This window comes from Didymella exigua (assembly GCF_010094145.1).
Source record: "Didymella exigua CBS 183.55 unplaced genomic scaffold M421scaffold_36, whole genome shotgun sequence".
NCBI lineage: Eukaryota > Fungi > Ascomycota > Dothideomycetes > Pleosporales > Didymellaceae > Didymella > Didymella exigua.
Window position 1 is genome coordinate 35,332 of NW_022984810.1, and position 25,056 is coordinate 60,387.

At 54.0% G+C, this 25,056-nt stretch overlaps 13 protein-coding genes across 13 annotated transcripts in view; 7 read left to right on the forward strand and 6 right to left on the reverse strand.

Annotated features, from left to right (window-relative positions):
• Positions 1–261: 261 nt before the first annotated feature.
• M421DRAFT_272837 (uncharacterized protein) lies at positions 262–804 on the forward strand. The gene has a single exon (XM_033588818.1). It carries the CDS (start codon positions 369–371, stop codon positions 645–647), a length of 279 nt encoding a protein of 92 aa, XP_033444889.1. The 5' UTR covers positions 262–368; the 3' UTR covers positions 648–804.
• A 1,459-nt stretch (positions 805–2,263) lies between these two features.
• M421DRAFT_401570 (cytochrome P450) lies at positions 2,264–3,752 on the forward strand (the record flags this gene model as incomplete). Its single annotated transcript, XM_033590224.1, has 5 exons — positions 2,264–2,698; positions 2,738–3,091; positions 3,140–3,277; positions 3,341–3,496; positions 3,627–3,752. Exons 1-5 carry the CDS (start codon positions 2,279–2,281, stop codon positions 3,750–3,752), a joined length of 1,194 nt encoding a protein of 397 aa, XP_033444890.1. The 5' UTR covers positions 2,264–2,278.
• A 544-nt stretch (positions 3,753–4,296) lies between these two features.
• On the forward strand, positions 4,297–5,963 carry M421DRAFT_424520 (NAD(P)-binding protein). The gene is made up of 2 exons (XM_033593774.1): positions 4,297–5,104; positions 5,159–5,963. The coding sequence occupies exons 1-2, from the start codon at positions 4,442–4,444 to the stop codon at positions 5,708–5,710; spliced, it is 1,215 nt and encodes a 404-aa protein (XP_033444891.1). The 5' UTR covers positions 4,297–4,441; the 3' UTR covers positions 5,711–5,963.
• On the reverse strand, positions 5,795–6,856 carry M421DRAFT_424522 (glutathione S-transferase). The gene has a single exon (XM_033593775.1). It carries the CDS (start codon positions 6,482–6,484, stop codon positions 5,813–5,815), a length of 672 nt encoding a protein of 223 aa, XP_033444892.1. The 5' UTR covers positions 6,485–6,856; the 3' UTR covers positions 5,795–5,812.
• Positions 6,857–7,549: 693 nt separating this feature from the next.
• M421DRAFT_71841 (amine oxidase) lies at positions 7,550–9,146 on the reverse strand (the record flags this gene model as incomplete). The annotated part of the gene is made up of 2 exons (XM_033596828.1): positions 7,550–8,880; positions 8,942–9,146. 2 exons carry the CDS (start codon positions 9,144–9,146, stop codon positions 7,550–7,552), a joined length of 1,536 nt encoding a protein of 511 aa, XP_033444893.1.
• A 506-nt stretch (positions 9,147–9,652) lies between these two features.
• On the forward strand, positions 9,653–11,149 carry M421DRAFT_424525 (vesicle transport v-snare protein). The gene is made up of 3 exons (XM_033593776.1): positions 9,653–10,140; positions 10,228–10,640; positions 10,741–11,149. The coding sequence occupies exons 1-3, from the start codon at positions 9,961–9,963 to the stop codon at positions 10,826–10,828; spliced, it is 681 nt and encodes a 226-aa protein (XP_033444894.1). The 5' UTR covers positions 9,653–9,960; the 3' UTR covers positions 10,829–11,149.
• Positions 11,150–12,072: 923 nt separating this feature from the next.
• Positions 12,073–13,082, reverse strand: M421DRAFT_71853 (uncharacterized protein; the record flags this gene model as incomplete). The annotated part of the gene is made up of 4 exons (XM_033596829.1): positions 12,073–12,271; positions 12,323–12,699; positions 12,774–12,878; positions 12,927–13,082. Coding segments are annotated over 4 exons (837 nt in total), but the record flags the coding sequence as incomplete, so codon positions are not given.
• Positions 13,083–16,060: 2,978 nt separating this feature from the next.
• M421DRAFT_273108 (uncharacterized protein) lies at positions 16,061–16,654 on the forward strand. The gene has a single exon (XM_033588819.1). The coding sequence runs from the start codon at positions 16,293–16,295 to the stop codon at positions 16,605–16,607; it is 315 nt and encodes a 104-aa protein (XP_033444896.1). The 5' UTR covers positions 16,061–16,292; the 3' UTR covers positions 16,608–16,654.
• A 1,478-nt stretch (positions 16,655–18,132) lies between these two features.
• On the reverse strand, positions 18,133–19,339 carry M421DRAFT_273163 (uncharacterized protein). Its single transcript, XM_033588820.1, has 3 exons — positions 18,492–19,339; positions 18,296–18,441; positions 18,133–18,242 (listed from the first exon to the last, which is right to left on the reverse strand). The coding sequence occupies exons 1-2, from the start codon at positions 19,003–19,005 to the stop codon at positions 18,311–18,313; spliced, it is 645 nt and encodes a 214-aa protein (XP_033444897.1). The 5' UTR covers positions 19,006–19,339; the 3' UTR covers positions 18,133–18,242; positions 18,296–18,310.
• A 159-nt stretch (positions 19,340–19,498) lies between these two features.
• M421DRAFT_8518 (uncharacterized protein) lies at positions 19,499–20,627 on the forward strand (the record flags this gene model as incomplete). Its single annotated transcript, XM_033597570.1, has 2 exons — positions 19,499–19,642; positions 19,845–20,627. The coding sequence occupies 2 exons, from the start codon at positions 19,499–19,501 to the stop codon at positions 20,625–20,627; spliced, it is 927 nt and encodes a 308-aa protein (XP_033444898.1).
• On the reverse strand, positions 20,428–21,856 carry M421DRAFT_424531 (uncharacterized protein). The gene has a single exon (XM_033593777.1). It carries the CDS (start codon positions 21,767–21,769, stop codon positions 20,687–20,689), a length of 1,083 nt encoding a protein of 360 aa, XP_033444899.1. The 5' UTR covers positions 21,770–21,856; the 3' UTR covers positions 20,428–20,686.
• Positions 21,857–22,269: 413 nt separating this feature from the next.
• On the reverse strand, positions 22,270–23,108 carry M421DRAFT_273516 (histidine-phosphotransfer domain, HPT domain-containing protein). The gene is made up of 3 exons (XM_033588823.1): positions 22,960–23,108; positions 22,604–22,791; positions 22,270–22,555 (listed from the first exon to the last, which is right to left on the reverse strand). The coding sequence occupies exons 1-3, from the start codon at positions 22,987–22,989 to the stop codon at positions 22,288–22,290; spliced, it is 486 nt and encodes a 161-aa protein (XP_033444900.1). The 5' UTR covers positions 22,990–23,108; the 3' UTR covers positions 22,270–22,287.
• Positions 23,109–24,782: 1,674 nt separating this feature from the next.
• Positions 24,783–25,056, forward strand: part of M421DRAFT_273317 (uncharacterized protein) — a 697-nt gene continuing 423 nt past the window's right edge. Inside the window, exon 1 of the mRNA XM_033588822.1 lies at positions 24,783–25,056. Coding sequence (XP_033444901.1) covers positions 24,881–25,056 — 176 coding nt within the window. The 5' untranslated portion in view covers positions 24,783–24,880.

The following is a 25,056-nucleotide window of genomic DNA, read 5'->3' on the forward strand; positions in this document are numbered from 1 at the left end:
CGACAAAGCGTCGTTGTGTTGTGGCTGCTCGAAGTCGTGTTGACGCTGCACCGCCAGCTGCGTCTCCCCCACCCAAAATCACTGCGAGAGGCCGCAACTCGCGGTTACCAGCCAAATATAAATAGCACAATTGAAGTGCAAGGCTCTGTATAGCAATACACCAACTTTTCTCGCGATAATAGCTTTTGAGTGTGGCTCTACAGCTTCATTTTTCTATCGCTGATATCTCGTTGGGGTGGCTCATCGGCTGAACTGGCTCATCGGCCGCACGGCCACGGTACCGTGTCCGTGCACCCAACGATCGGAGTCAACCAACGATCAGGGCACAACATTTGCAGTAGATTTCAACGCGTAATTACTTAACCACAATGCCAGGAATTCCAGATGCGCTTGCAGAGATTGATAGTCTGAAGCCAGGCGACAAATTTGTTTATACAAAGCTTGCAGAAAAACACAGTGTTGGTCGCAACACCTTGTCCCGCGCGCACCGAGGTGTGCAGGCTCCCCAACGCGCAGAAACTCAGCAACCAACCAGAATTAGATCTAGTCAAGTACAAAGAAGAGCTATCAGCGCGTCACTTACCACCTACAAGGCGTATAGTACAAAATTTCGCATCCTCTATTGCCTCACAGCCCTGCTCCAATAGCTGGGTCAAGTGCTTCCTGCGCTATCACCGCGATCGGCTCACGTCTTAGGTAATACCTAGGCCACTAGCATGGACTCCAGTTGCCACAACACTAAGTTACAATACAAATACAAGTTGTAATTTAAGCTTCTGCAGCAGACAATCACTTAATATAACATTGCGCTAGAGAACACATACAATATGGATGAGAAGGGCTTCGCAATTAGAGTGATGGGTAGAACATAACAGGTATTTAGAAAGCGTCAATATAAGAAGAGAGAGGTTAGGCAGGCTCGCCAAGATGGCTCAGGAGAGTGGGTAAGCCTGTTAGCAGCAATTTGCGCAGATGGTACTGCTATTCCCCCTAGCATTATCTTTGCGTCAAAAAAACTCCACTATCTAGAGCTAATAGGTAGCAGATATACAGACAGCAAAGCACTTGATCCATGTTGCCCTATCGCCTTCAGGATAGACAAACAACAATGTTGGATTAGCTTAGCTTAAGCAGGTGTTTAACCATTACTCTAAGCCAAAAGGCGTGGTTAAGGCATCACCTCTTAATTTTGGATGGCCACAAGATTCGTTTAACGCCAGATTTTATTTACGACTGTCACCAGAAACAGATTTTCTTAGCAGTGTTTCCTCCTCACAGTACCTAGACTCTGCAGCCGTTGGACGTAGTCTGCTTCAAACCTCTCTCCTCTAACTACACCTGTGAACTCAACAACCACCTCCCTGGAGGAGGCATCTTAAGGCCTAGACTTCCATACCCTATTCTGGCCTGCGTGGGTAAACGCATTCGAATAAAACCTTATGTTAAAGGCCCTTATAGCCACTGGCATATCTCCAGTAAATCCTGACGGTATACTTGGTAGGTTCTGCCACACCACTCCTGACGACCCAGGAAGCGTAAGAAGCAACCTAATAGGCAATTGGACTTGCAAAAACACTAGGAGCATTATAGAGGTGCGATGATGTGTCTCCTTTGTCCCTCCGGGAGGCGCGCGCTCACATAACTTTTACAGACCACAAGAGGCAAGAGGAGGAGCTAAAAAAAAGACAAAGATGAAGGAGTTAGCTACTGCTAATAAGCTTCTTAACAAGAAACAAAATGAAGAAAAGCGTGTGGCAGCTGCAAAGGCAAAGGAGGTGCGTGAGCGTGAGCGTGCGGAGGAACGCGCAGCCATTGATGCGTGCAAAGAGCAGAGACGTAAGGATGAAGAAGCTCGCGACGCTGCAAAAGCTCTCAAATTATGCTAAATAGGCAATCACATAACCTTAAGAGCTTCTGCAGGCAAACGGAAGTCTGCGCACCATGCTGTGGGTGCTCGTAGTCATCCCAAGCCTGCGAAACCTCCACCACGCCCAACTATCACCACCCGGAGTGGCCACACTGCCACAAAACTCCAGTAGCTTTGTATTGAAGACTTTTTCGAATAGATCTATATAATACTCTCCCAAACATCTCACAATAATAACTATTGTATGTGGCTCTACAGCCTCAATTTGGTGATTGCCGTAAAGGCTCGGAACGATCGTTGGTCGACTCCGATCGTTGGGTGCACGTCATACAGTAAAGTACGTCACACCACCACACTCTGCGTTGCTAAGTTGCAAAATATTTGGGACGTTGGATCTTCATCTAAGCTTTAATGCCGCGACATTCGCCCTGCATTAGCCTTCACATCAGTACCATGGAAGTCTCACTTGCAAACGCAGCTCTGGTAGCAGTACCGGAGTCAGTTCTGGCATTCTGCCTTCTCCCTAATTTCATCGCAGATGGCACACTGGCATCCTTCTTTCTGGCGTGCCTTGCACTCAACTTTGGCCTTTATGGCATCTACAAGCTCTTCCTCTATCCGTTCTTTTTGAGCCCGCTTCGACATCTACCGACAGCTAAAGGGTTCAAACCACTTGTCGGATATGGCATCATCATGTTCCAGCACCCTCCAGGGAAACTGCATCTCAACATCATGAAAGCAACACCGAACGAAGGCATCATTCGGACGTTCGGCTTCTTTCACACGGGCAGAGTCATTGTCACAAATTCTGCAACCCTTGCAGACGTCCTAGTCAACAAGAGTTACGAATTGGAGAAACCGCCATGGTAGCGTGCTTTCTTGCGAAAGTTCCTAGGCGATGGCTTGTTGATGACGGAAGTTGATGAGCACAAGCGTCATCGCAAACAGATTATGCCAGCCTTTCACTTCCGCCACATCGAGGAAATGTATTCAGTGTTTTGGGCGAAGTCGATCGAGTTCTGCAACGCAGTCAAATCTTCCTTGGCAGACAATGCATCGAAGATACTCGAGATCGGTCACTACTTGACGCAAGTTACGCTGGATATCATTGGCCTTGCAGGCTTGGGTCGTAACGTTGCGTCGTTGCGTAGCAACGAAAATGAGCTTTTCAAGAACTATGAAGAGATTATGACCCCCACATTGAGAAAGTCACTTGCCATTCCCGTCTGAATAGCCCCTAGGTTGCCGTGAAAATTGAACAAGTGAATCAAGATCATGGCTGGTAACCTGAAGAGGATTTGCACAGACTTCGTGGTGGATCGAAAGTCGAAAATGAAGCAAGAGAGTGAAGAGAGCCGAGACATCCTTTCGATCATGATAAGAAGCAACAACTTCTCAGACGGAGAACTGGTCGGCCAGCTTCTGACATTTTTGGCTGCAGGCCACGAGACCACATCCTCAGCTCTCGCCTAGGCATCTCATCTGCTTTCAAAGAATCCAGCCATCCAAGATCGATCACAAACCGAGATCCAGCAGCGAATTCCAGATCCGCAAATTCTTTCTGACCCTACCTGCGATGTCGCTGGCCTGCTCGACAGCGTGCCTTACCTCAACGGAGTCTGCAACAAAGTTTTTCACCTGTACCCACCATCCCAGTCACGGCTCGTCTGTCCCTTCGTGACACGACTGTTGCAGGTGAGTTTATCCCCAAACGTAAAATAATTTTCTTCGTACTTGTGCTATCAATCACAACCCGAAGCTGTGGGTTGACGATGCCGAAGAGCTCGTCCCTACGTGCTGGATAGATAAGACGACTGGCTGGGCCACCATGAGCGGTGGAGCAGACAGTGATTGCTCTATTCTGAAATTCCTGCACGGCCCATGAAGCTGCATTGGTGGACGCTTTGCAAGAGCTGAGTTGAGAGCGCTCCTTGCGGCTTTCGTCAGACACTCCGAGATGGAGATGGCTGATCCAGACGAGGAGATCGCTGAAGCCGACAGGATGGAGAGCTTCAGGAGGGCTAGTCGAATTGATTGTTTACTGTCAATCCCCCCTCGCCCGCCAGAGTGTCGTCTCACGGTCACCATTTGCGAAAGGCTCGTTATTAGACAATCTTCGGAAGCCTTGGTGACATGTTCGAAATCTGTACGGCTGAAATTCGGAAGGATTTGCGCGATACCGTAATGCACCAATAAAGGAAGCTCGGCATCTGCCTACTTCCTACTTCGCTCGGGTTGGTGGCCGGGTATGTAGTTCAAATGGTTACCTTCTCGATTCGTCAGTGATGTCATCAGTCTTCAAACCAGCACCATTACGACGGGCTTTGCCTGCAATGCTGTTCACATACCTGGGCATTGCTTGTTTTGTCAAGTGTGGAGACATACAATAATGCCACTTTCCCGACTTCCCCGCATTGTGCCACGGAGCCGCAGATCAGGGCGGCTTGGTGCTTAGCGCTCCTCCTCAGCACTGCGGGGACATCATCAAATTGCATACCTCGGTGTGTCGGGAATTTGATGCACACTTGAACAACCCACGGCTGTCAGAGTTCCGGTCAAAACGTCGGCCTATCTATGCACATCTTCTCACAATCCTTTACTTTGGTTAGATCGCCTATCGTGTCTCCCGGAAAGCCCATCAAAATCAGCAACCACAGCATGAGCTACACCGCCTGTTCCAGCCTCACAAAGGCCGCAAGCGAACCTGTCCTGGCCGGCAGCCTGCTATACTTGCTGACCCGTGGTCCTCCACACATACGCGCCAGACTTCTTGCGCCATTCCAGTCAACACTCCCGGTCTTTACCAACACTCCAAAGGGCGTCGCCAGACTCGTGACCCTGATCACCATCCTCAAAATCCTGACCACTGCAGGTGTCCTTCGTCGCGTCAACCAAGCGCTGAACCGCTTAGCCTGGAACAACTGGTCCCTGTCCCGTAATGGAGCCGACTGGCAATTCGGTCCTAGCAAGGAAGAATTAGTGTTGATTACAGGTGGGAGTAGTGGGTTTGGGTATGAGATGGTGAAGAGTTTCAGCAAGCATGCGAGAGTGGTGGCTATCGATATCAGTCCATTCCCGGCAGAGCTCCACGCCCTGCATGGTGTGAGCTATTATCAGTGCGATATCACCAACACAGCAGCCTTGGAGGCACTGTGTGAGCAGATCAAAATTGAGCACGGGGTTGTGAGCGTACTGATCAATAACGCTGGTATCGGTGTTGGAAAGACAATTTTGGAGGTGAGCAGCAGAACGAAGGTCATGCTTCGATGGCCATGTGCTGAATATTGACAGACAAGCAACATAGAAAGCCAGCGGCTGATGCAGGTCAACCTCATGAGCCACTTCGCACTCATCCGAGCGCTTGTCCCTGACATGCTGAAGCAGAAGAAAGGCCATGTCGTGTCCATCGCCTCAATGGCATCTTTCGTCTCTGCACCCGGGTTGATCGACTACTGCATCAGCAAAATCGGCGCCTTGTACCTCACAGAAGGACTGCGCGCCGAATGTCTCGCGCACTACCCCAACGGACGGTCAATTTGCACTTCATCCATTCACCCATCGTGGCACCAGACGGGCATCTTGAAGAATGCTGGCAAGGATCTGATCGACAAGCATGGCATCGTGCCTGACCCGCCAACGAGGGTTAGTGATGTTGTCGTCGAGCAGGTTCTGGCGGGCAGGAGCGGTAGAATCTGTGTCCCGAAGGATCAGGAGAGGTACATGGGGATCCGGAGCTGGCCAAGATGGGCGCAGGATCTAGCATTTGGTCTGGTGTTTGGCAAGAAGGCGGAGACATTTGCGGATTTAAAGGAGCAGCATGAGGCGACTGGGGGGAAAGTCTAATCTGGAAGGGTGAAGTCATCCACTTCTCTCAATTGCTGATCCATGTTCTACACAAATGCCTGCCTTCGTGACCGTGTCCTGAACGCTTGCCAATCCTACACTCTAGCTCGCACCTGGAAGCTCCGCAACAATCTTCCCCATCGCGCTCCTCTCCTTCAACCTCTCCATCCACCCCTGCACTGCCATATACTTTGAGACATCAACCTTATCTCCTATCAACGCCGTCATAAGCTGCCACGGCACAAACGCCAAATCAGCATACGAAAATTTCCCTCCCACCAACCACGGCCCATCAGCGCCCTTGTCCTGCTTCTTCAGATGGCCATCCAGCACACTCGTAACCCGCTCAATCTCGCGATAATACCGTTCCTTCGCGCTCTCGATCTGCTCGGGATGGTACTTGGTAAACCACACCGCCTGCCCGTAGTACGGGCCCTGACCCGAGACCTGAAAGAAGAGCCACTGGCGCGCGTGCTGCGCTTCGTTGCTCCCAGCTGGGAACGATACCTTGTGCTCCGTGTCGTACTTCTCGACCAGGTACTCGAGGATGGCGCCGGATTCCCAGAGTGTGAGGTTTGTGTTTGGGTCGTGGATTGCGGGCATGCGGCCGTTGGGGTTGATGGCCAGGAACTCGGGTTTCTTCAGGTCTGGGAATGGTGTGTCTTGCAGGTTGTAGGGTAGGCCGATCTCCTCGCAGAGCATGCGCACTTTGGGCGGGTTGGGGCCGTGTTTGCCGTAGATGGTGATGGGCTTGGGGACGGCGTTGGAAGACATGCTGAGGCCTGTGTTTAATTGGAGGAGTGGTGTATTTGGTCTGGACTTGAGTTTTGAAGTTGCTCGGAATAGGCTTAACAGTCACTTGAATGCTGGGGGAACCTGCATATATAGCAGTGCCTCCTCTCCCAGGCCTTCTCTCTCCCGTACTTACTGCTATGTCATGATTACCCACCCCACTTGATCGTGCCCCGCACACAATTGCCCGTTGTACAGCCTCGCACATCCACAAAAGCCGAACATCAAGTGGAGCTGTAAGAGTATTACTAATTGAGTACCCAACCGGAAGGTATATCTCCCGTTCGGTCTAACCTCATGTTGTCTCCTGAGTAAGCTGACCAGCGGCACGTAGCTCGCATCTTCACAAAGCGCTCACATTGCTCGATTTGCGGTCCAACATGCCGGCATGGGGCATTTGTCTTCGATATTAGGCCTGCCTGTGCGACACGTTGAGTGTTTTGGTGCTGCAGTACGAGTGGATTACAAAGCTGCTGACAAAGGAAAGCACCGATCGGAGCGTCGGCCGTGAATCGTCCGCCCCTCTCACCACCGTCGACAATAATGAACGATGGCCCTTCGTATCGGGTAGACACCGTTCAACAGGCCCTCAGGATAGGCTTGGTCATGGGGTACACCGCAATCATGATTTGATGGTCGGTGATACTAATATACCACACGCAAGTCTACACCTCCTGCCTTCAACGTCGACAGGTCACCATCGTTTATCAAGCCTTATGCAGCAAGAAGCCGATAACGGCATATCATCTCTTGCTTCCGGTACTCAGTGCTGCAACTCTGTCCTTCTTGTTGTGCTTGGTCAGCTTCGTTCTCGCCGCTCGTGTCGCTGCGTTCTTCTCTGCCGCAGCCTCCTGGGTCGTACCTGTGCAGGGGCTTTCTTCCCTTTTGAGTCTTCACCTATGTACGTTTGTCGCCTTTAATACCGCACATTAGCAGTCACTCGGTCTATCAGCGATGTAGCATCTGCAAAGGAGAGCGCCACGACAGCTCAATAAATGCTCCCCCGATATCCGGCGTCATCTGAGGTCGTCTATCACGAGTACATGTCTACGCAGCTTTCGCCTTACCATCGACCGTGCCATGCCCAACACTTGCCGTGCTCTGCCTCTCGACACCAAGCACTCGCTCAAGCACACTGATCCAGAGTTGTACGAAAGTAACCACGATCCTAACTGCGTGATCCTTCCACTCCAACTCCGGCTTCATACCGCGACTAAACTTCGCATCCCGCACCTCCCACGGCACGCCCCCGCCCAGTTTCAACCCCACCCTCATCCCGCTACTGAACCCGTCCTCGTGGAACCCGTACCCCGTCCATGCGCCTGCGTACCACACCCCGTTCTTGCCCTGGATGCGATGCAGTTCTTCTTGCGCGGCAACCATGGCACTGTTGTACAGTGGGTGGCGGTATGAGTACGTGGCCTGTGTGAGTGTCGGGTCGGGTGGGTTCTCTGGGTTGAGTGTGACGAGGACGTTGTCAAAAGTTTCTACGGGGATGTGCTGGAGGATGTTCATGTTGTACGTCAAGGACACTGTCTGGAGGTTGCCGGAGGGATTGGAGGTCGAGGCGACGGACGAGGGTGTTGTTGTGGTCAGGTAGTTCCACGCGGACCATGCGCTACGGCGCTTGGGCATGAGCGAGAGGTCGGAGTGCAGATAAGCGGTATTGGGTGTTGTCTCGAAGGCGTCAAGGATGTCGCTTTCCTCGAGGGTAGCGGACGGGCCGAGGATGCCGCGGGCTTGGTCGCCGTGGCACGCGAGGATTACGGTGTCGAATGTCTCCTCTATGGAGCCGGCTTTGCCGTCGAGGGATATGCGCACGCGACCGTCTTTGCGTTGAAGGGATGTAACAGGTGTGCTAAGGTGGAGGTGCACGTCCTTGCATTCTCGCATGACAGCATCGATGTAGTTCTTCGAACCGCCGTGGACAGTCAGCCATGGTGGTCGCTCGCTCACTGTCGTTAGCAGGTGGTGATTCCACATGAATCGGATGAGTGTGAGGGCGGGGAACTCTAGGGCGCACTTGTCGGCTCCAGTGCTCCACACGCAGGCGGTCATTGGAATCAAGTAGTCGTCGCGGAATGCGTCGGAGTAGCCGTTTCGCTCCAGGTATTGGCCGATGCTCTCCTGGTTGGCTTTAGCCGCAGCAGCCGACCCTGGAGGTATCGAAAGAAGATCTAGCGCGAACTGATTAAAGCGGACAATGTCGAAGATCATGCGCCAGAAGGAAGGCTTGAGGGCATTGGACGACTGTGCGAAAAGCGCGCCGAGTGATGTGCCTGACCATTCGAACGCGCCTGCATCCCGCGAGATGCCAAAGGTCATCTCTGACATGTCGGTCTCGACATTCAAAGCTTTGAGAAACTGGATAAAGTTCGCTATGACTGGGTCAGTCACCAGCGGCTATGGTGGCAAATGCCTGGTTCCAAGTAGACGTACGGTATGTCGCTGCATTGAGCACAATGAAGCCGGTATCGACGGGCGTATCGACGCCGTTGAATGTCCATGGGACTGTGTTTGCGTGACCTCCCAAACGATCTGCTGCTTCAAACAGATGCACTTCATGTCCGGCGTTGCGGAGTGTCCATAATGCGCTGATGCCGGAAACGCCGCTGCCGACAATCGCTATGCGCTTTCTTTCCATCTCTTATGACGAGTTCTACTATTAGCCTCGAGTGGCGACTATACAAGCACACTAATGTATGTGTCCGGGAAGTGGCAGATAGCCAGCAGATTGTCAAGAAAGCTCATGGCTGCAAAGAATGCAAGTGTTGATGTCATTGACTAGCAAGCGAATTCGGTTTCAGCTAGTACACGGCCGACTCCAGCACGTTTGGCAATGTTAGTAAAGTGCGCCCTCGAGTCGTTCGCTCCCAACAGTCGCAAGACACCGAAGTTACTTTATAGTGCGGCTCCGCGAAAGCAGCTGTCGATTGGAGGTACCTACGTCAACGGAGGGCCCACTCGCATTGAACGCTAGGCTACAGTTTGCCGAATGAATAGTATGGAAGGGCTGTAGTTGTCCTACAAATCGTGTGACCAATTTGAATACAGCTGCATAGCCGCTGCTGAGATGGCGTGCAGTTGCGAAACTAAAGTCGTTGGCCAAGTTTCAGCGTGTCAGAGTTCAGTCTCTCGACACTGCGGACAGGCGATGCTTCGAAGGCAGCAGCGAGGCCAAGTCGACAGTCTTTACGTCTGGGCTCGTTACCCACGTTGACACTCAGGCAGCAACTTTGGCATCAGAAGTCACTCGCAAGACGAAACCCTGGAGGTGCAGAAGGTTCTCCACGTGACGGACAAGGACACCCTTGCCTTGGCAGTGCATCATCGCCATCTCCGACCACCGCAAGTTAACAGCGACACAACGCTGCTGCGCCCATACATCCATACTTGAGCTTCCACGACGCAGAACACACAGCCCGCACGCTCGATTAGATATCGCTTTTGTCGCGACCATGTCCAATCTCATCGACGCAGAAGCAGGCACCGAGCGCTTCGGCGGCTACGAAGCTGAGCTGAAGCTCGTGCAAGCCGACCTGTCGCAGCAAATCGAGCAGATCAAAGAGACAACCGGCGAGCCGCGCAAAGCAGCCATCAGCAGAGCAGAGCGTGCGCTGGAAGAGGCCGGCGAGTTGGTATGTTGAAGCCTAGGCAATAGCAACCACGGCGGCGCAACGCTGCAGGCAATATGCATGGACCCGTGCTAATCGACACTGCTGCAGATTGGCCAGATGCGTCTCGAGAAGTCTAACATCCCCGTAAATCTCAAGTCGAAATACAACGCCAAATTCCGCAACTTCGAATCCGACCTCGACGCCACAAAGCGCAAACTGCAGCAGTACACTAACGACAAGGCCAAGCTGTTCGGCAACCGATACACCGATGATCCCGAGCAGGGCGATGCGCAGCTCGAGCAGCGCCAGCAACTGCTCTCGGGCACGGACAGACTGAACAGGAGTTCTGGGCGCCTGAGGGAGAGCCAGAGGATAGCGCTGGAGACGGAGCAGATTGGCGCGGGGACGCTGAGCGACCTGCACAGACAACGGGAGACGATTGAGCACACGCGAGAGCGCCTGCTGGAGTCGGAGAGCTACACGGACAGGAGCATCAAGACACTGCGGGGCATGGCACGAAGGTATGTATCCTGCCGCGTTCTATGAGCGACGGTCAGCTGTTGATGCTGCGCGCAGATGGATGCCTTTTGGTTGAGGACTTGCAGGTGCTAACGCTTCCAGGATGGCCACGAATCGCATCATCACCATTGCGATCATCACCGTCTTGGTCCTGCTTATCATTGCCGTCATCTGGAGCAAGTTCAGATGAGCAGTCTTGTATCAGCGTTCACGTTTAGTCTGGCGTTTGGAGCATCTCGCAGTGTACATAATATATTGGGAGGATCCAGAGCCTCCCAATATTACGATTCATCACTTTTAATTGGGGATATTTGTATTTGTCATATGATTCAAAGTCGTCATGATCATTACTGCATCGCTGACTACGCTGCATTACCGACATTACTTCGACCGACCCCCGTCATCTGCACTGAAAGAAAAGCGGCTGCAAAACAATCATGACTCGTACAAGATTGCAAAGACGCCAGCAACGCCTTGGATGAAAACCGCTAAACGAACGTAAAACATCAGATCTGGGGTATCGTTGTTGTTCCCGTCTATGCGTGCCCTGTTCATCCTTCGTAATGACATAGGAGATGAGATGCGTAAATGTCCGGGATGCCGGAAGGCTGTCATGAACCTTGAGATGTGGCAGGTCAAGACGCGCTGCGTGCCACTTGACTCGTTGGTTTGTGCTGGCCGTAGTGTGCGCGCTGGCTCAAGATGCCAGAGCTTTCATGGCATCCGCAACGACCTCGCAGGATGTTGCTGCTGGTACACACCTGTCAGGACTCGTGACAGCGAGCGCGATGCAGCTCAGCACGACGACCGCGCAGACTTAGTACTCTTGTCCGACCGAACATAGTCGTACTTGGAGTAAATGCTCAATAGTCAGGCGTCCGCTGCTCGCTCCGGCCTCTGCGCATCCACCCTCGGCATCTCAGGCCGCGGAATCGCAGTCAGCATCTGCGTCCAATCCCCACTGCCGACTGGGAACGGCGTGAGCGGCAACGGCTTGGTGCTGACTGGCGTGCGCGGCGCCCTTCTCGACGTCGGCAGACGCGTGAGGTTGATACTCGCCTCGCTTCTTGAGTCGTTTTCCGACAGGCGGCCGAGGCGCAAGGAAATTGGGGGGGCGAACGGTGTGACGGGCGACATGCGCAGGGGGTTCAGGGCTTTGCCTTGGAAGGGGCCGCCGGCTGTGCTTGGGCGCGGGATCGTGACGGAAAGGCTGCTGTCGCTACGGGAGTGTGCGACGCTGCCGCCGCGGGATTGGGTACGTTGGCTGTTCTGACCAGAAGTACGTGGGCGATTGTCGAGAGATGACTGAGTTGGGCTGCTGTGGGAGCGGGAGTAGCTAGGTCGGACGGACTGCTGAGGTGTGTCCACGCGCGTGCTCACGGATGCGGTGCGGATTTCCTTTGGCCGCTCGATGTCGCTGACGGGGACTGTGGTGTAGGCGGTTGCGGAGGAGAAGTATTTGGGCATCATTACGGCAAATAGAGGACGCATGGCTGGGAGGCAGGCGCAGATGATACCTACGTTGACTTCGACGCCAGAAAGTGTGGCTTGGTCCGAGTTGTCGAATGTCTGGTCGTTCGAGTCCGCGAGGTTGTCTAGTGAGTACAGCCGAACTGTTGAGACTACGATGACGCTGTTCTTACTGTGAGCCTAGCGAAGCTGGAAGAAAAAGGTATGAGCTCACCTGGCTCCTAGTGCGAACATGGTGATTAGGCCCTTCTTCTGTCTTCTGCTGATCTGGAGTCTCCTGATGACGCGGATGGGGAGGAACAAAATGACCACATCTTGCCCGATGTTCAAGCCCGCCGTTGTGAACCAAATGATGTAATCGCTCATGCAGCGCCCATTCTGTACGGACTTGTCCCAGAAGAAGTTGACAGGATAGCATAAAAAGACATTACCAAAGATACCCCAGGCGGCACATGCAATGACCATGCACAGCACAGCATAGCATGCGCAACGAAAGTGGCGTATGGGAAAGATTCGTATGTACTGGATAAGGATGGCTACCTTGATGGTAGTAAGTGCAAGGTTGTAGATCCAGAGACTAGCCCAGAACATCTGTTCACCAAGTCAGTCCTGCTGAAATCGATCACATGGTCGAATCAATAGCTTCAATAGAGAATTGTGCTCACCTTCAATGTCATCGTGACATCTTCAGCATGGAGTTCATTGGTGTGCTTTCCAAGACCGTGCATGACCTGCTCTGAAGTAACCACAGCCAAGGCAATGGACAGCACCTTTGTTGGTCAATATAGTCCCGACAGGATCTGTGAGTCGCAACATACCATAGCAGCAGCAATGCAGACATCTTCAAAGCCAGCTCCCCTTGTGATTACCAGCCTTGTGAATAATCGCAGAAAGACAACGGTTCCGGCAACGAGGGTAAACGCAAGAACAATCGTGTTCACCCGGATGCCAGCAGGCGAAGCGTCTTCGAGCATTGCGGTCGGTGTGTGAATTCGACCAGGAGGAAAAAGTACAGCGAACCTCCAGTATGTCACCCCACTTCAATTCATGATAGTTCTTCCGAGACCGTTGATAGGAGGCCTGAGGTGAGGGGAGTAAAGATGCAGGGCGAGTCCAGGTAGACGGTGGACTAAGGCAAGCCCAGAGGGAAAATGGCGGGATAAGATGGCTGCCATGGTGGAAACGCGAGTGTACTCCTGGCGCACGAATCGTGGGCTCGCCGCTGCCTCCATTGGTGAAATCGTAGTGCCTTCACTGTTAGCCTGCAGACACATGTACCATAATGGAACGCGGAGATGTCGAGGGTTCGAGCGCCTCCACAGCAGACCACGTTTCTGCAGCGACTATTGCCATGTGCGTGACAATGGTCGCAGAACACATGCAGGAAGAGGAAAGGACCCATGTCGCTGCATCGTCGTGATTGGAGAGGAGCCGAGAGCGGCAGTGAACTGCTAGCAGCGGTAGGTGCTGAGGGGGTATAATGTCGCGACTATAGCCCTAGTGCAAGTCTCGTGGCAACCACTGCAGCAGCCTTGTAAGGCTAGCCTCTGGGCCCTGAACTTGGCTGAGGCACTGAATCAAGGCTGTGGCGTCGCATGTCAGAGGCCTAGGTGCAGCTTCTGACAGGGACCGGTCGAAGGTTACGTGCAGTCATGTGCCGGAATGCTCTTCCCATCTCCTGCGTCTGCATTGTCACAATAATGATGCAGATGCCCCACCCCCATATCAGCCCTGTCCATTCAACGATTACAGGCTGAGGCATTTGGTGTCATGGTAACCTAGGCGGTGATCAAACACTGGTGGTGGGCAGGAGTTGGTTCGGGAGTGCGCGACTACGCTAGAGTCCCTGATGCAGATCATAGCCGAAAAAGACCCGTGCGCGAAAGTAACTTGATCTAAAAGCGGGCGTCAAACATATCCCACCAATTTGAAACGCTACCTTCGGCTGCAGCGCGACTCAGTTTCTAGCATTTATCTACCTCCGAACCTCCACAAGCGTTGCAGGCAGTAAGATGCCCTTGCTGTGACGGCATCTGGAAATTATACGACCATGGCGACGGAGATCGTATGTCTGCGATGCAGATGGACCTACACGTTGGTCTATCAATCGTAGGAGACGAGCCAGGTGTCGAACCCCTTACGTTTCGGGTAACCTGCTGCTCCTCTGGCCGGTCTCAACACGGCCAATATAGGGCGGAGGGGCGAAGGCGGGCGCTCCAACATACAACATTCTAGAAAGGCTCATGCCAGTCTTAGAAGCAAGCCTTTGTAATCAATGGTTGCTCTGGCAGTATTCTTCGCATCCTCTGACAAGCCGGTGCCTTGCTAACGCCACGCGAATACGAGAGAAGAACTATGGAAGCCAATGCAGGTTCTTCTTTGAGAAGTGTCGCAATTGAAAATAGACCACACCGAGCGAAGAATACGTAAGTACTGTGTATTCGAGTAATTAGGTTCGAGTATTTGGGTTCGAGTAACTGGGTTCGAATATTTGGGTTCGAGTATTTGGGTTCGAGTATTTGGGTTCGAGTAGGTCCGAGTACTGCATCTCTATTTACTGGGACAGCATCAGGTGGTCGCGCATGCAGCGTCAATAATCGCCCCAGAGATTGCTCCTCCTAAGCTTCCCGCCGTCCGCAAGTTAGCAAACCTTGTGTGTACAGGGCAGATCCAAGCCAGGTCAAGCTTCCTGGCCAGAAGATTTAAAGAGTATCAGGGTTCCTGCAAGTGCGGAATGTGGATTGGAACGAGTAATGTTCTGACCAGCAGCAACTCAATACCGCCTCTGCCCCGCGGTGAAGTAGAAGGTTACAGCATTGCGTTATGGCATAACAATTTCCAACATCCTGGTAGGCTCGCTTCGTCCAAATTCTGAATGCCCCGTTTCTGAGCTTTTGCGACTGCTCGAGCCCGTCATTCCGTGACGCACGTGCATATTACCCCCCTTTATAGTTGAGAAGGCAGGAACCAGATGCCGCCCACGCAAGCACCAGACACCAAAGCTAATGGGGTATCCTAGCTAATGGATCCTGGCTCTCAGCGATCTTGCAGCGATGAGGCTCGTTGTGGGTCTGGGCCAGTAGTTCCCGCATCGTACGACTGCGCTGATCGTTTCCACGCCCTTGAACTGCACCAGAGGCACCAGAGGCACCAGAGGCCCCAGAGGGGATCTCGACAAGCCGGAACCGGGACAGCCACTTGACGTCGCATCAATATCATGCTCCAGTACACGTGTCGCGTATGCCACCATCAAAAGGGAGCGGTGTTGCTGCCTGAATTTGAAAGACGAGAAAATATCCTGGTGTACGTCTGCAGAGATGCGGTAGATGCGAGGGAAGGTCGATAGCCATGTCAGGCATCATGCGAAGACGGAACGTTCAAACGACTCTCAGCCACAACGATTCCTGGATGCGACGAGTACCACGTGTCTACCGCAGCCATCCTTATGCTCCCAGCAATCAGGATCGAATCCTGGACGTGGATCGATCCTTCCGTCCAGCATGTCAATGCGCTGTAGCTCTGCCCGGTACCCCGAGCATCGCTCGTGCCTCGTCGGTTTCCATCGCTTTTTATGACGTCTCTGTGCGCGGTGCCAGGCTTTCGCGGGGCTCGATCGATCAATCTCATGTAGCCTGAAGGTTGGTCGTGGGAAGTGCGGAGCGTCAATGAACCTGGGTCGCGAGCGCCTCGCAGTCCTCCGGCCCTGTCCGCCTCCTGCATCCAAGTGCTAGGGCTTTAGGCTTACTAGTGGAGATTCGTCGGAAGGAGGGTTCGCTAATTGATCTCCAACTGTAACTTCAAAAAGAATGATGGATGGCAGGGCGAGAATCGGGATCGCGTGGCGTAATAGTAAGCTGTCAATACAAGGCCACAAGAAATTTCTCGGTTCGTTCAGCAACAGAGCATCAGTCGGTTGGTAACGGTGATGCATCTGTCATGGCTGACTTCCACGGCTGTGTCAGATGCAATGCCGAGTCTCGTTGTCGGGGAGCCTACCAGGACGTTATGGATCTTCACCACCGCTCACAAGTCCTGAATCTGTCGAACTGGATCAAACATGATAGCATCAGGGCCTCTCGTCCCGCTCATTGGCGGACTGCGGGGTATGCTGTTGCTTCCTGTGCCGCTCTGTGATGCAGTCTAAGCGTTAAGGAAGCTTCACATTGGCTGTGTTGCGTAACAGCATGCTCGGGAGTACAGACGCCGCTCAGGAAGTGCGCGCTTACCTGGTTGCAGTGTTTGTTGTTGCCGGCAGTGGCAGACAGGCGCGCTTCCCAAGACTACATCACAATCGCGGTGCCTCTGCTGCCGAAGACGCGCCTGTCGTTAATACCGCAAGCGTGGCTGTTCATCGCGCGAGGGGATTTTGTGATCGCGAGCGCTTCATTGCATGCTGTGGGCAGTTCAAGATGTGGGGCGGGGCGCGGCCGCACGGCGCGTCGAGATCGTTGGCGGAGCGCAGCTTCGCAGCTATCGATGGGGAATCGTCGTTGCGCTGATGTTGCTCGCGTTGCGTGGTACTGACCCAGGCGCGGCTGAGCTTGACACCGCTTCTAATGAAGGCATCGTCGTCGCGCTGAGGCGGTTCGCGGCCTTAACGGCATCGGTGGGCGGACGTCAACATCCAGATGTGGTGATGACTGTGAATTCGTTCTTCCTCAATCTCGCGGCATGCCACGGGGATCAATGAAAAGTAACTGACAGCAGTAATGGGATACAAAAATTCCCAGCCGATCCGAAGACCAACTGGAGCAGTCATAGTTGTAGTTTTCAACTAGCAAAAACGCTACCTCAGACGAATCTTCACTGGTAAGCGTAAAGCCCTAGCACTTGGATGCAGGAGGAGGAAAGGGCCGGAGGACTGCGAGTTTTTAAACCGCAGCGGCGCACAGGCAGCAGCTTGGCGCGCTAGTATCATGTGATCAGGCACGGTCCATCGCTCTCCCGGAGATCAGCCAGGCCAATCAGGCAGCAGCACCTCCCGAATGCGACTTATCACATAGGCAGCAACAACACCCCGTTCTCACAGCATATCCGGTAACGCAATCGTGCAAGACAGGCTTTATGAAACTGCTTGATGCAGTCTGAGCTGGAAGGTTAAGTCTTCCGATATCAATAACAGTGACTTGAGAACACAGCAGCGCAAGAGCGCTGTGGTGTTCACAACGTGACAGCTGTCAAGGAAGCAAACAAAAGCCTTACGTACGAGCTCTGCAAGCTAGGGATTAAAGCATGTAAATCAAAGGCTAACACCAAGAGTGGGTGATTAGACTCAGCTTCACGATGTGGACAGCTACACTCTTCGCCCAGACAGTTAGCCTCATTCCTTCACGGCATCGGACACGGTAGAACAAGCAACGGTACCACGCTCCCGTAAACCGTCAAAAGGCTTTTCATATCGCTTGTTTTTAACAGGTAGCAAAGAAAGACCTCAACAGTTTCATTGCTTGTCGGCAGAGCAGCTACTCACTACCGTGCACGAGTGCGATGATAACAACTGCTGTAAGACAGGCTAGCTGAAACGCTAGAATCACAGACGTCGTACGATGGTGAAAGATACCTGGATTCCACGAACCTATTTGGCTCGATTATAGCCGACATTTGGCAGGAGGAGAACACGAGACTACTGGCGTTTGTCGCTGTAGCAGCCACCGATTGAGGGCCCACACTCTGTTGTAGCGCTGAGGAGGTGGATTTGAAGAGAGGAAAGGAAATTGCTGACAGGTTCGACCCGCAAGATCAGCTGCGAGAATGCGTGAGTAATGCCGAGCTCCTGGGACCCATGCAAGCAATCGCAAGACATTTTCAGGGAAAGCTACAGAAAGCGCGTGCGAAGCACCTTGCCGCCTCGATATCCTTGTCATACTGCTCGACCTCTCTTCATGCTTCTCCCACTTCATCTTTGACTCCTTACGCCTGTTCTCCGGTCTCTTTCTCTCGTCAAGTTTGCTCCTTCGATCAGGTCTTCCTCGGCGCTAGCCAAGCACCCTGAAGACCGCCTGCTTCATTCTCTGATTGGACCCGGGACCAAGGAGCGTGCCTCAAGCTGAACATGAGTGCCTGTGGTTAATCCCCGTGACTTCCAGAGCCACAGGCATCGGAGTCACACAGATGCGAGGCTTCAAGTTCGCGTTCTGAAAGTACGTCAGCCAGGACGCCCGCGTCGACTTCAGGTCAACGGTCTTACTCCGAGATGCATGGATCATCTACATACAGTTTCAGTATCGCCACCAGCATGTAGGCGCTCATTTGTATATTGACCTGTCACTTCTTGGACGTAGAAAGCGTGTAGCGGAAGTTGTGGGTCCACGTGGAGCCGCCAGGAGCCTTGAGCTTCTTGTCGTTCAGCCAGCAAGAATCAAGAATGTGCAAAATATTCTCACCCGAGGCATCTAACTTGAACGACTCATCTTTTCCCAGCTTATACTTGATGTCTTCCAGTTGGTCAGCCGCCCGGTCAAGAGCAATCTTGCGCTGTGGAGAGCTGAGAAAATCCTTCCAGTGCGCAAGTTGGTCACAGCACGATTCCTTCATCTGCTGAAAGTCCTCCGCGTCTGGATCGATCGGTTCAAGGTGTAAGTGACGATCGGCATTGATGGTGGTAATCGCTGCTTCCGGCGCAGCTATGCCTTCCAGACAAAGCCTGAGTACGATGTCTTGCTGGGCAGCCTTCGTCTTCGGCATCTCGATGGTGCTGAGTCGCCAGCTACCAACAATTTCTCGAGATTCGAACGAAGGCATCACTCTGATTCCTACCACAGGAGTGACAGCAGTAGTAAATTCTGGTCCGCAATTTTCTGCAATGGTCGGATATGTAGCCAACACAACGAAATGTGGGAATCTGTAAAAGCAGCGTCTACAAGCTGGAGGAGCGATTGATGTCAGTACTCGAGCCATACTTGTACCAAGTCGAAGTTGATCATTCGATGCTCAGTTCAATCTGACCGCTCTGCGGATCATACATTGTAGCTATCACCGTATTCTATCCAATTCCGAGACAACCTAGTTTGAGCTGGCACAGTATCCTGTATTTAAAACAGTTGAGACTTGTATAGATATGATGTTCGTGTGTGATCAAGCTCAGTCATTCATTAATCGCTCCCGTTTGAGCGTTTCCACCTCTTCATAACGCCGTTCAGCAACAGCCATCCATCGGGCTTACATTGCACTCACGCCATGCATATCCGCACCATTTGTACTTAAGGGTCTAGGTACACACCGGATGATGACGAGGAGAGGGCGAAGGAACGGCCAGGTGCTTAATGTTCTCTTAGCTTCTAGCAACATTTCTAGCTTCTTCGGGACTAGTCGCCCCTTCCATTTCACTGTAAACAGAGCAATAGCTCCTTTCCACAAACCATTGCGGCCTCGCAACCTTCTACAAGCAGACATGCTGCCGCCTGTCGATCCAGCAACACTGCAGCGTAACCCAAACTTCGACACGCTGTACAAAGATATCTGCACACGAAAATTGAATCCGGATGGCTCGACGCGAGACACCAAGAAGCAGCGCATGCACGATGAGATACGGCGTGTAAGAACCTCCATGATTTGCTCAATTAGCCAGGATATTATCTCCGAAGCTTTCTTACAGCTGAAGTTCTCGTTTCTCCTCTTTCCAGTCGATTTAGACCTTTGTTTACGTTGTTTCTTTCTTTGAAACTACTACCCCGAACGTCCTTGGCCGTCACATCGATTACCATGCTTTAGTGGATGAGCTACTGACAGACGTCCAGAATCTGACGACTGCACGTTCAACTCTCCTCAGCACACAAATACTCATCAGCACATTGACCTCCCTGCCCTCCCGTGCACCAACTCTGCCAGACGACCTCCAAGCGTGCATAGACCTGGTCTCCGCACTCCTTTCAGGCCAGATACCCGACCCGTCAGACCGTGCCATTCTCTCGGGAGATGTAACCACGTTCCTGGACAATGTCGACATAATCGCCTCCGCCACGTCCACGCAACTCGCAACACTCACCAACCACCTCTGCGCCATCGCCTCTCCCCTGGCCGTGCCATCCTCGTCCTCGCTCCCAGCAGCAGCAGAAGATCTACTAACCTCCGCAACCCTCACGCTCCCGCAGGATCTTCTCAGCGCGCGCACAGACCTCACAAACACGCTCACAAGCCTGCTCTTCACACACAAACAGACGCTCGAAACCTCGATCCGCATCCTCGAGCAAACCCAGCACGGTACCCTAGCGCGCCACACCAAAGCGCGCGCCGAGCTTTTGCACTCGCGCGCCACGCTTCTCGGCTTGCAGGCCAAGTGCCACACGTTCGGACACCCGCCGCCGGCCGAGTTTGTGCACGCGCTGAAGGAGTTTAGGAAGAGTCAGGGTGCAGGCGAGAGGGCGTTGAGGGATAGAGAGGCGCTGGCGAAGCAGAGCTTGAGGCTGTACGAGCAGGCGGGAGAGAAGGGGATCAGAGAGTTGGCGAAGCGGAAAGGGTATCTTGAGGGGGAGACGAGGAGGATGGAGAAGGAGATTGACAGTTTAGAGCGCGGGGGGTGAGTGTATGGCTGTGCGATGAAGCGTTTGTTTATGTATACTGACAGGAAGGATGTTTGTGATTACATCGTCTTCTCGGCAACGATCTCGTACCGCTCGTCCACGACTTCCCCCGTCTCTTCGTCCACAATCTTCTGCGCTCCCATCTTGCATATCTGCACCCTATCAATCCTCACATCCTCCGCCCAGACGAAATCCCTATACTTCTCAATCAACCCCGACGCATCGAATTTCCCCCAGCTCTGTGCATCCGCCCCACGATCATCCCTTCCCCTTGCCTGCGCCTCCTCCACCCCACCATCCACGCCCTGCATCAGCCCCCCACCAGCCCCTTCTCCAGAACTACCCGCAGCCTTCTTCCCGCGTTTCGGCCGCGCATAAACAGTATTCAGCACCGTAGCATGCACCCGCAACGCCCTCGCGTCTCTGCAAACACACCCGCGCTCCTCAAACGCGCTCCTCACACCCTCGCCAAACCGCACCAACCGCCCCGTCGCATCCACGGGCTCGGCATACAGCACGCTCGTCGCGCGGGGGAGGTGCATGGGCAGCAGCCCCCTGAGCGTGAGCGTGAGCGTGGGCGTGGGCGTGTGTTGATCTAGCGCCGCCGTCGTCGTCGCTGCGCGCAGCAACGCGGCGAGATCCAGACCCTCCAACACCGCAACGACATTGCTGAGCTGCGCGCCCGAGAGTGCCATGACGCCGAGCGTGAGATGCAGGGCGCCGACAGGCCGGACGGCGGCGGGGGGCACGCGGGTGAGTTGCTGGACATCTTTTTTCAGGTCTGCGAGGGCGGAGGCGAGATGCGGGCGGTTCGTGGGAGTGACGAGGGGGAGGGCGAGGAAGTGGGTTAATGGCTTGGTCCTGGGGTTGCGGGGGTTCGGTGTGCTGTTTGGGTGCTGTGGTGATGGGTGCGAGATTGTGCGGGATAGTGGGGATGCGGAGTGGAGTGTGGTTTGGATGTTGGTGTCGTTGTTCTTGACGTATCGGGTGTCTTCTGTGAAGTCGTTGTATGCGAGGTTGTTCTTTTTCTTGCCCATGATGAATCTGGTGGAGTGGGAGTGCTTGGTTGCCTGGCGGAGAATGGGAGTGCGGAGCATGAGGTACCGCGGACGTATTTTGGTGACTGTAGTGGCAGTAACCATGGAACGCCGACGTCAAGACAAGGCTGGAAGCGCGGCTCTTGGAGCCGGGCGCTCGATGGGTGTGTTCATCACGTGTCACGATGTTGCTATTGCTTTGGTGTTGAGGATGGGGGCCAATCACGACGGACCGGTCCTGACCCCACTTGCACGTTGCCTCGGGCCTTCCTCGCACGTATTCACTGCGCTATCGGCGCAAGGCTGGGATGCACGCCATGGCATTGGGACTGCGAGATGACATGGGAATCAATGCTTTTCAAAACGTTGTCAGTCTATGGTATCCAAGGTACCGAGTCGCAAAGCAGAATTCAGAGGCTGGCTATGAAGATGAGCTTCCCCTGATGACGACACGGACACGAAATCCCCGATCCCAGCGATCAATGCAGGTGCTGCGTGCCGTGGCGGGTGAGGAGCAGCGGCTGCCCGTGGGTCCATGCTGCCTCGCTGTTCATGTCCAGCCGTGCGCCTGGCGTGCCTCAACGTGAAGTTGATAGCGGCACGTCGAGAGCGGGTGGCGACGCTCATTCGTCGTCGTCGTCGTCGTCGTTGTAGAACTTCTTGAGTACCTTCTCGACCTCGTGGAACTCGTCCTTGGCCTGGCTGATGATTTTCTCCAGGCTCTTCAGCGCCTCCTTCTCCTCAATGTCTTTTGTGCCCGTCTCGTCCTTCAGCTGGCCGTAGTGCTGGATCTTCTCGCAAGAATCCTTGACCTTGGTCAGGCCGAGCGTCGCAGACGAGCCCTTGAGGAAGTGGCCAAGCTCGCTAAGTGTCTTGAGGTCCTTCTTCTCGCTGGGAGGCAGTCAGCAGTGCACTGATCAAGGGGGCTGGATGCGTCACACGCACAGGTTGGTGTCCATCTTCACAAAGGTGCCCTCGGCCTGGGTGAAGAAGTCGTAGACGATGCTCTGCGAGAACTCGCGCTCAGCCTCGTCCTCATCCATCTCGAGGATCTGCTCGAAGGTGGACGGGTCGATGGTGTCTTCTGCGCCGGGAATCGACATGATGCCGCCGTCGCCGTTCACGCTCTGTGCAGGAGGTTAGGTGGGGTTCTAGGGTGTGCGCAGTGCGGGCGGTGGGGAGTGGGTGCAGTCTGCAGCGTGCAGCGTGCAACCCAGGAATGGGAATGCGCGTGCGTGGCATGGAGGGGCACTGGGGAAGGAGCAACGTGAGCGCAAATGGAGGGGCACACCAACCCTGTCTTCGTCCTTTACTGAGCTAGGCATCTTGCTTGCAAATGCGCGACAGCCCGCGAACAACCCAAATCAGTAGGTACGGGTGAGACAGGCAACACGACTTTCGAGGTCGCAGACGCTGCGAGGCAAGGTCCAGAGGTGAGGCCGGACGCGACGGATAAATTTTACGTGTCGCAAAAACGTGGATCTAGAGAGGGACCTGGGTGCTGCTGCTGCGGACCAAGCGTGTGCGTGCGCAACCGATTCACTGGGAATCCTCGATTCGAGCTTAGTGGATGACGAGGTGGTGAGGGTCGGCCCGCCGAATTTTGAGCGCCGTTGTCAGTGTGTGGGAGACCGTGGAGGCAGCGGCGTCGAGCACGCGAAGAGGATGCTGGTGACAGTTGGAAAAGTGCAAAGAGGGATGCCTGCGTCGTTTCGGCAGTCCGAAGCCTAAAAGCACAGTGTTAACCCCCTCTGGTTCGCTCTGAGCTTGCAGATGGCTCGGAGTCGGTTTGCCGAGAAGTGCGGCGGCAGCTATTCTGTTCACGGTAGGAGAGACGATGCAGGAGCTATTTCGGCGATTTGATCGAGATGACAGCGAGAAGCAATTTTGGCAGTGGGGGGTCACGGGAGCACCGCTCATGTATCGAAACGACCCGCGGTCCAGAGATTGGACTGGTTGCATCACATCACCGTGGAGAGGGGCACACAGTGATGAGCATGAGAACAGCCTCGCAATGGGTGGATCCCTCGACGTCAACCGGCAGCCCTGAGCCCGCGCTCGCCGTTGATCACCGGTCGGTGCAGACCTTCGCTGACCCTTCCACGACCCTTCTGGCGACGGCGACGGCGACGGAAACTCAGTCCAGGGCCTCCATCCCTTCCTCGGTCTACGGCCACAGGCAACGTGCATGTGGGGGCCTCCACCCCGGGTCTGTCAGTGTGCGCCATGGTTGGACTCTGCGGCTGACAATGAGCTACCTCACACTGCCCGTCCCAGAGAGAGGACATGTTGGATGCCAATTTTTAGTAGTGGTCTAGAAGAGGCTATTTTCGCTGGTTGTCAACGGAGGCAACATTCAAAGGATGCAGCGTCCGGGTGTAGGTGTTGTGATCCTCGAAACGACGTCACTCTTCCAGACCCTGCGTCTCCCCGAAGCCAAGCGCTCAGCACCTCGTCCGAACTTTCGTGTCCTGTGGTAGCGAAGCCTCGTGCTCGTAAGCATCCAGCTGATATTCAATCCAAGACGAGGCTTGCGAGCTGAGACCGAGCGCGCTCCCTACATTAGCTCGCAGCATGGCTCAAACGCAGGGTCGTCAAGACAGTCAGCGTGCATCTCAAAGCCCTGCAGGACTGATTCTCCACAGTCCCCTCTTTCGGCTGCTAAAACCTGAAACCTGATGTTTTGGCGCGGCCCTTTGCTGCTCATCCGGCCTTCTCCGAGCCAGCACCAGCACGCGGATCCGATCGCGATGCACCAGCAGAAGACGGCCCAGGGCTGGGGCGGAGCCGGTTCGTGATTCACGGTGCTGACTCACTTGCGTGTGCAGGCAGTGAGTTCACATCGTGAGACCAGGCAGGATCCCAAATCCGCTTCGGCCTGCGCTTCCATCCGTGAAGAGTTAGGGGAGTGGAGCTTTGTGCTGCATGATGGACTCATGACGTGCCAAGATCCTGCTGGACCCTGAGACTCTTGAGTCTGGGAACGTACATTCAGAAGGGGAGGCTTGTCGCGAGACATGAGCGGAGTGAGGCACAGTAATAACCAAATTCCACTGTCTACGGCCGCACGTGGGTGTCAAGCATACTGAGATTAGACGTCAAGAGCGTGATGCCCTTCCTTCAGATTCGCGGTGAGGAAGAAGCTGTACCGCTGCGGGGAGAGATCAGCTGTTCACGGTGGGAGCATCACGCCCAACGAGACGTGGGGGCTCATGCATGATAATCAGTACGGAGCATTGTCGATCCGCAGATAATTTATCTCCAGGCCGAAGGCCGAAGCATGTGGGGTGGAGCAGTCCGTGGTGGATAGAGCAGCATCGAGAGAATACAAGCGCAGCATCGAGAGAATACAAGCGCAGCATCGAGAGAATACAAGCACGGCATCGAGAAAA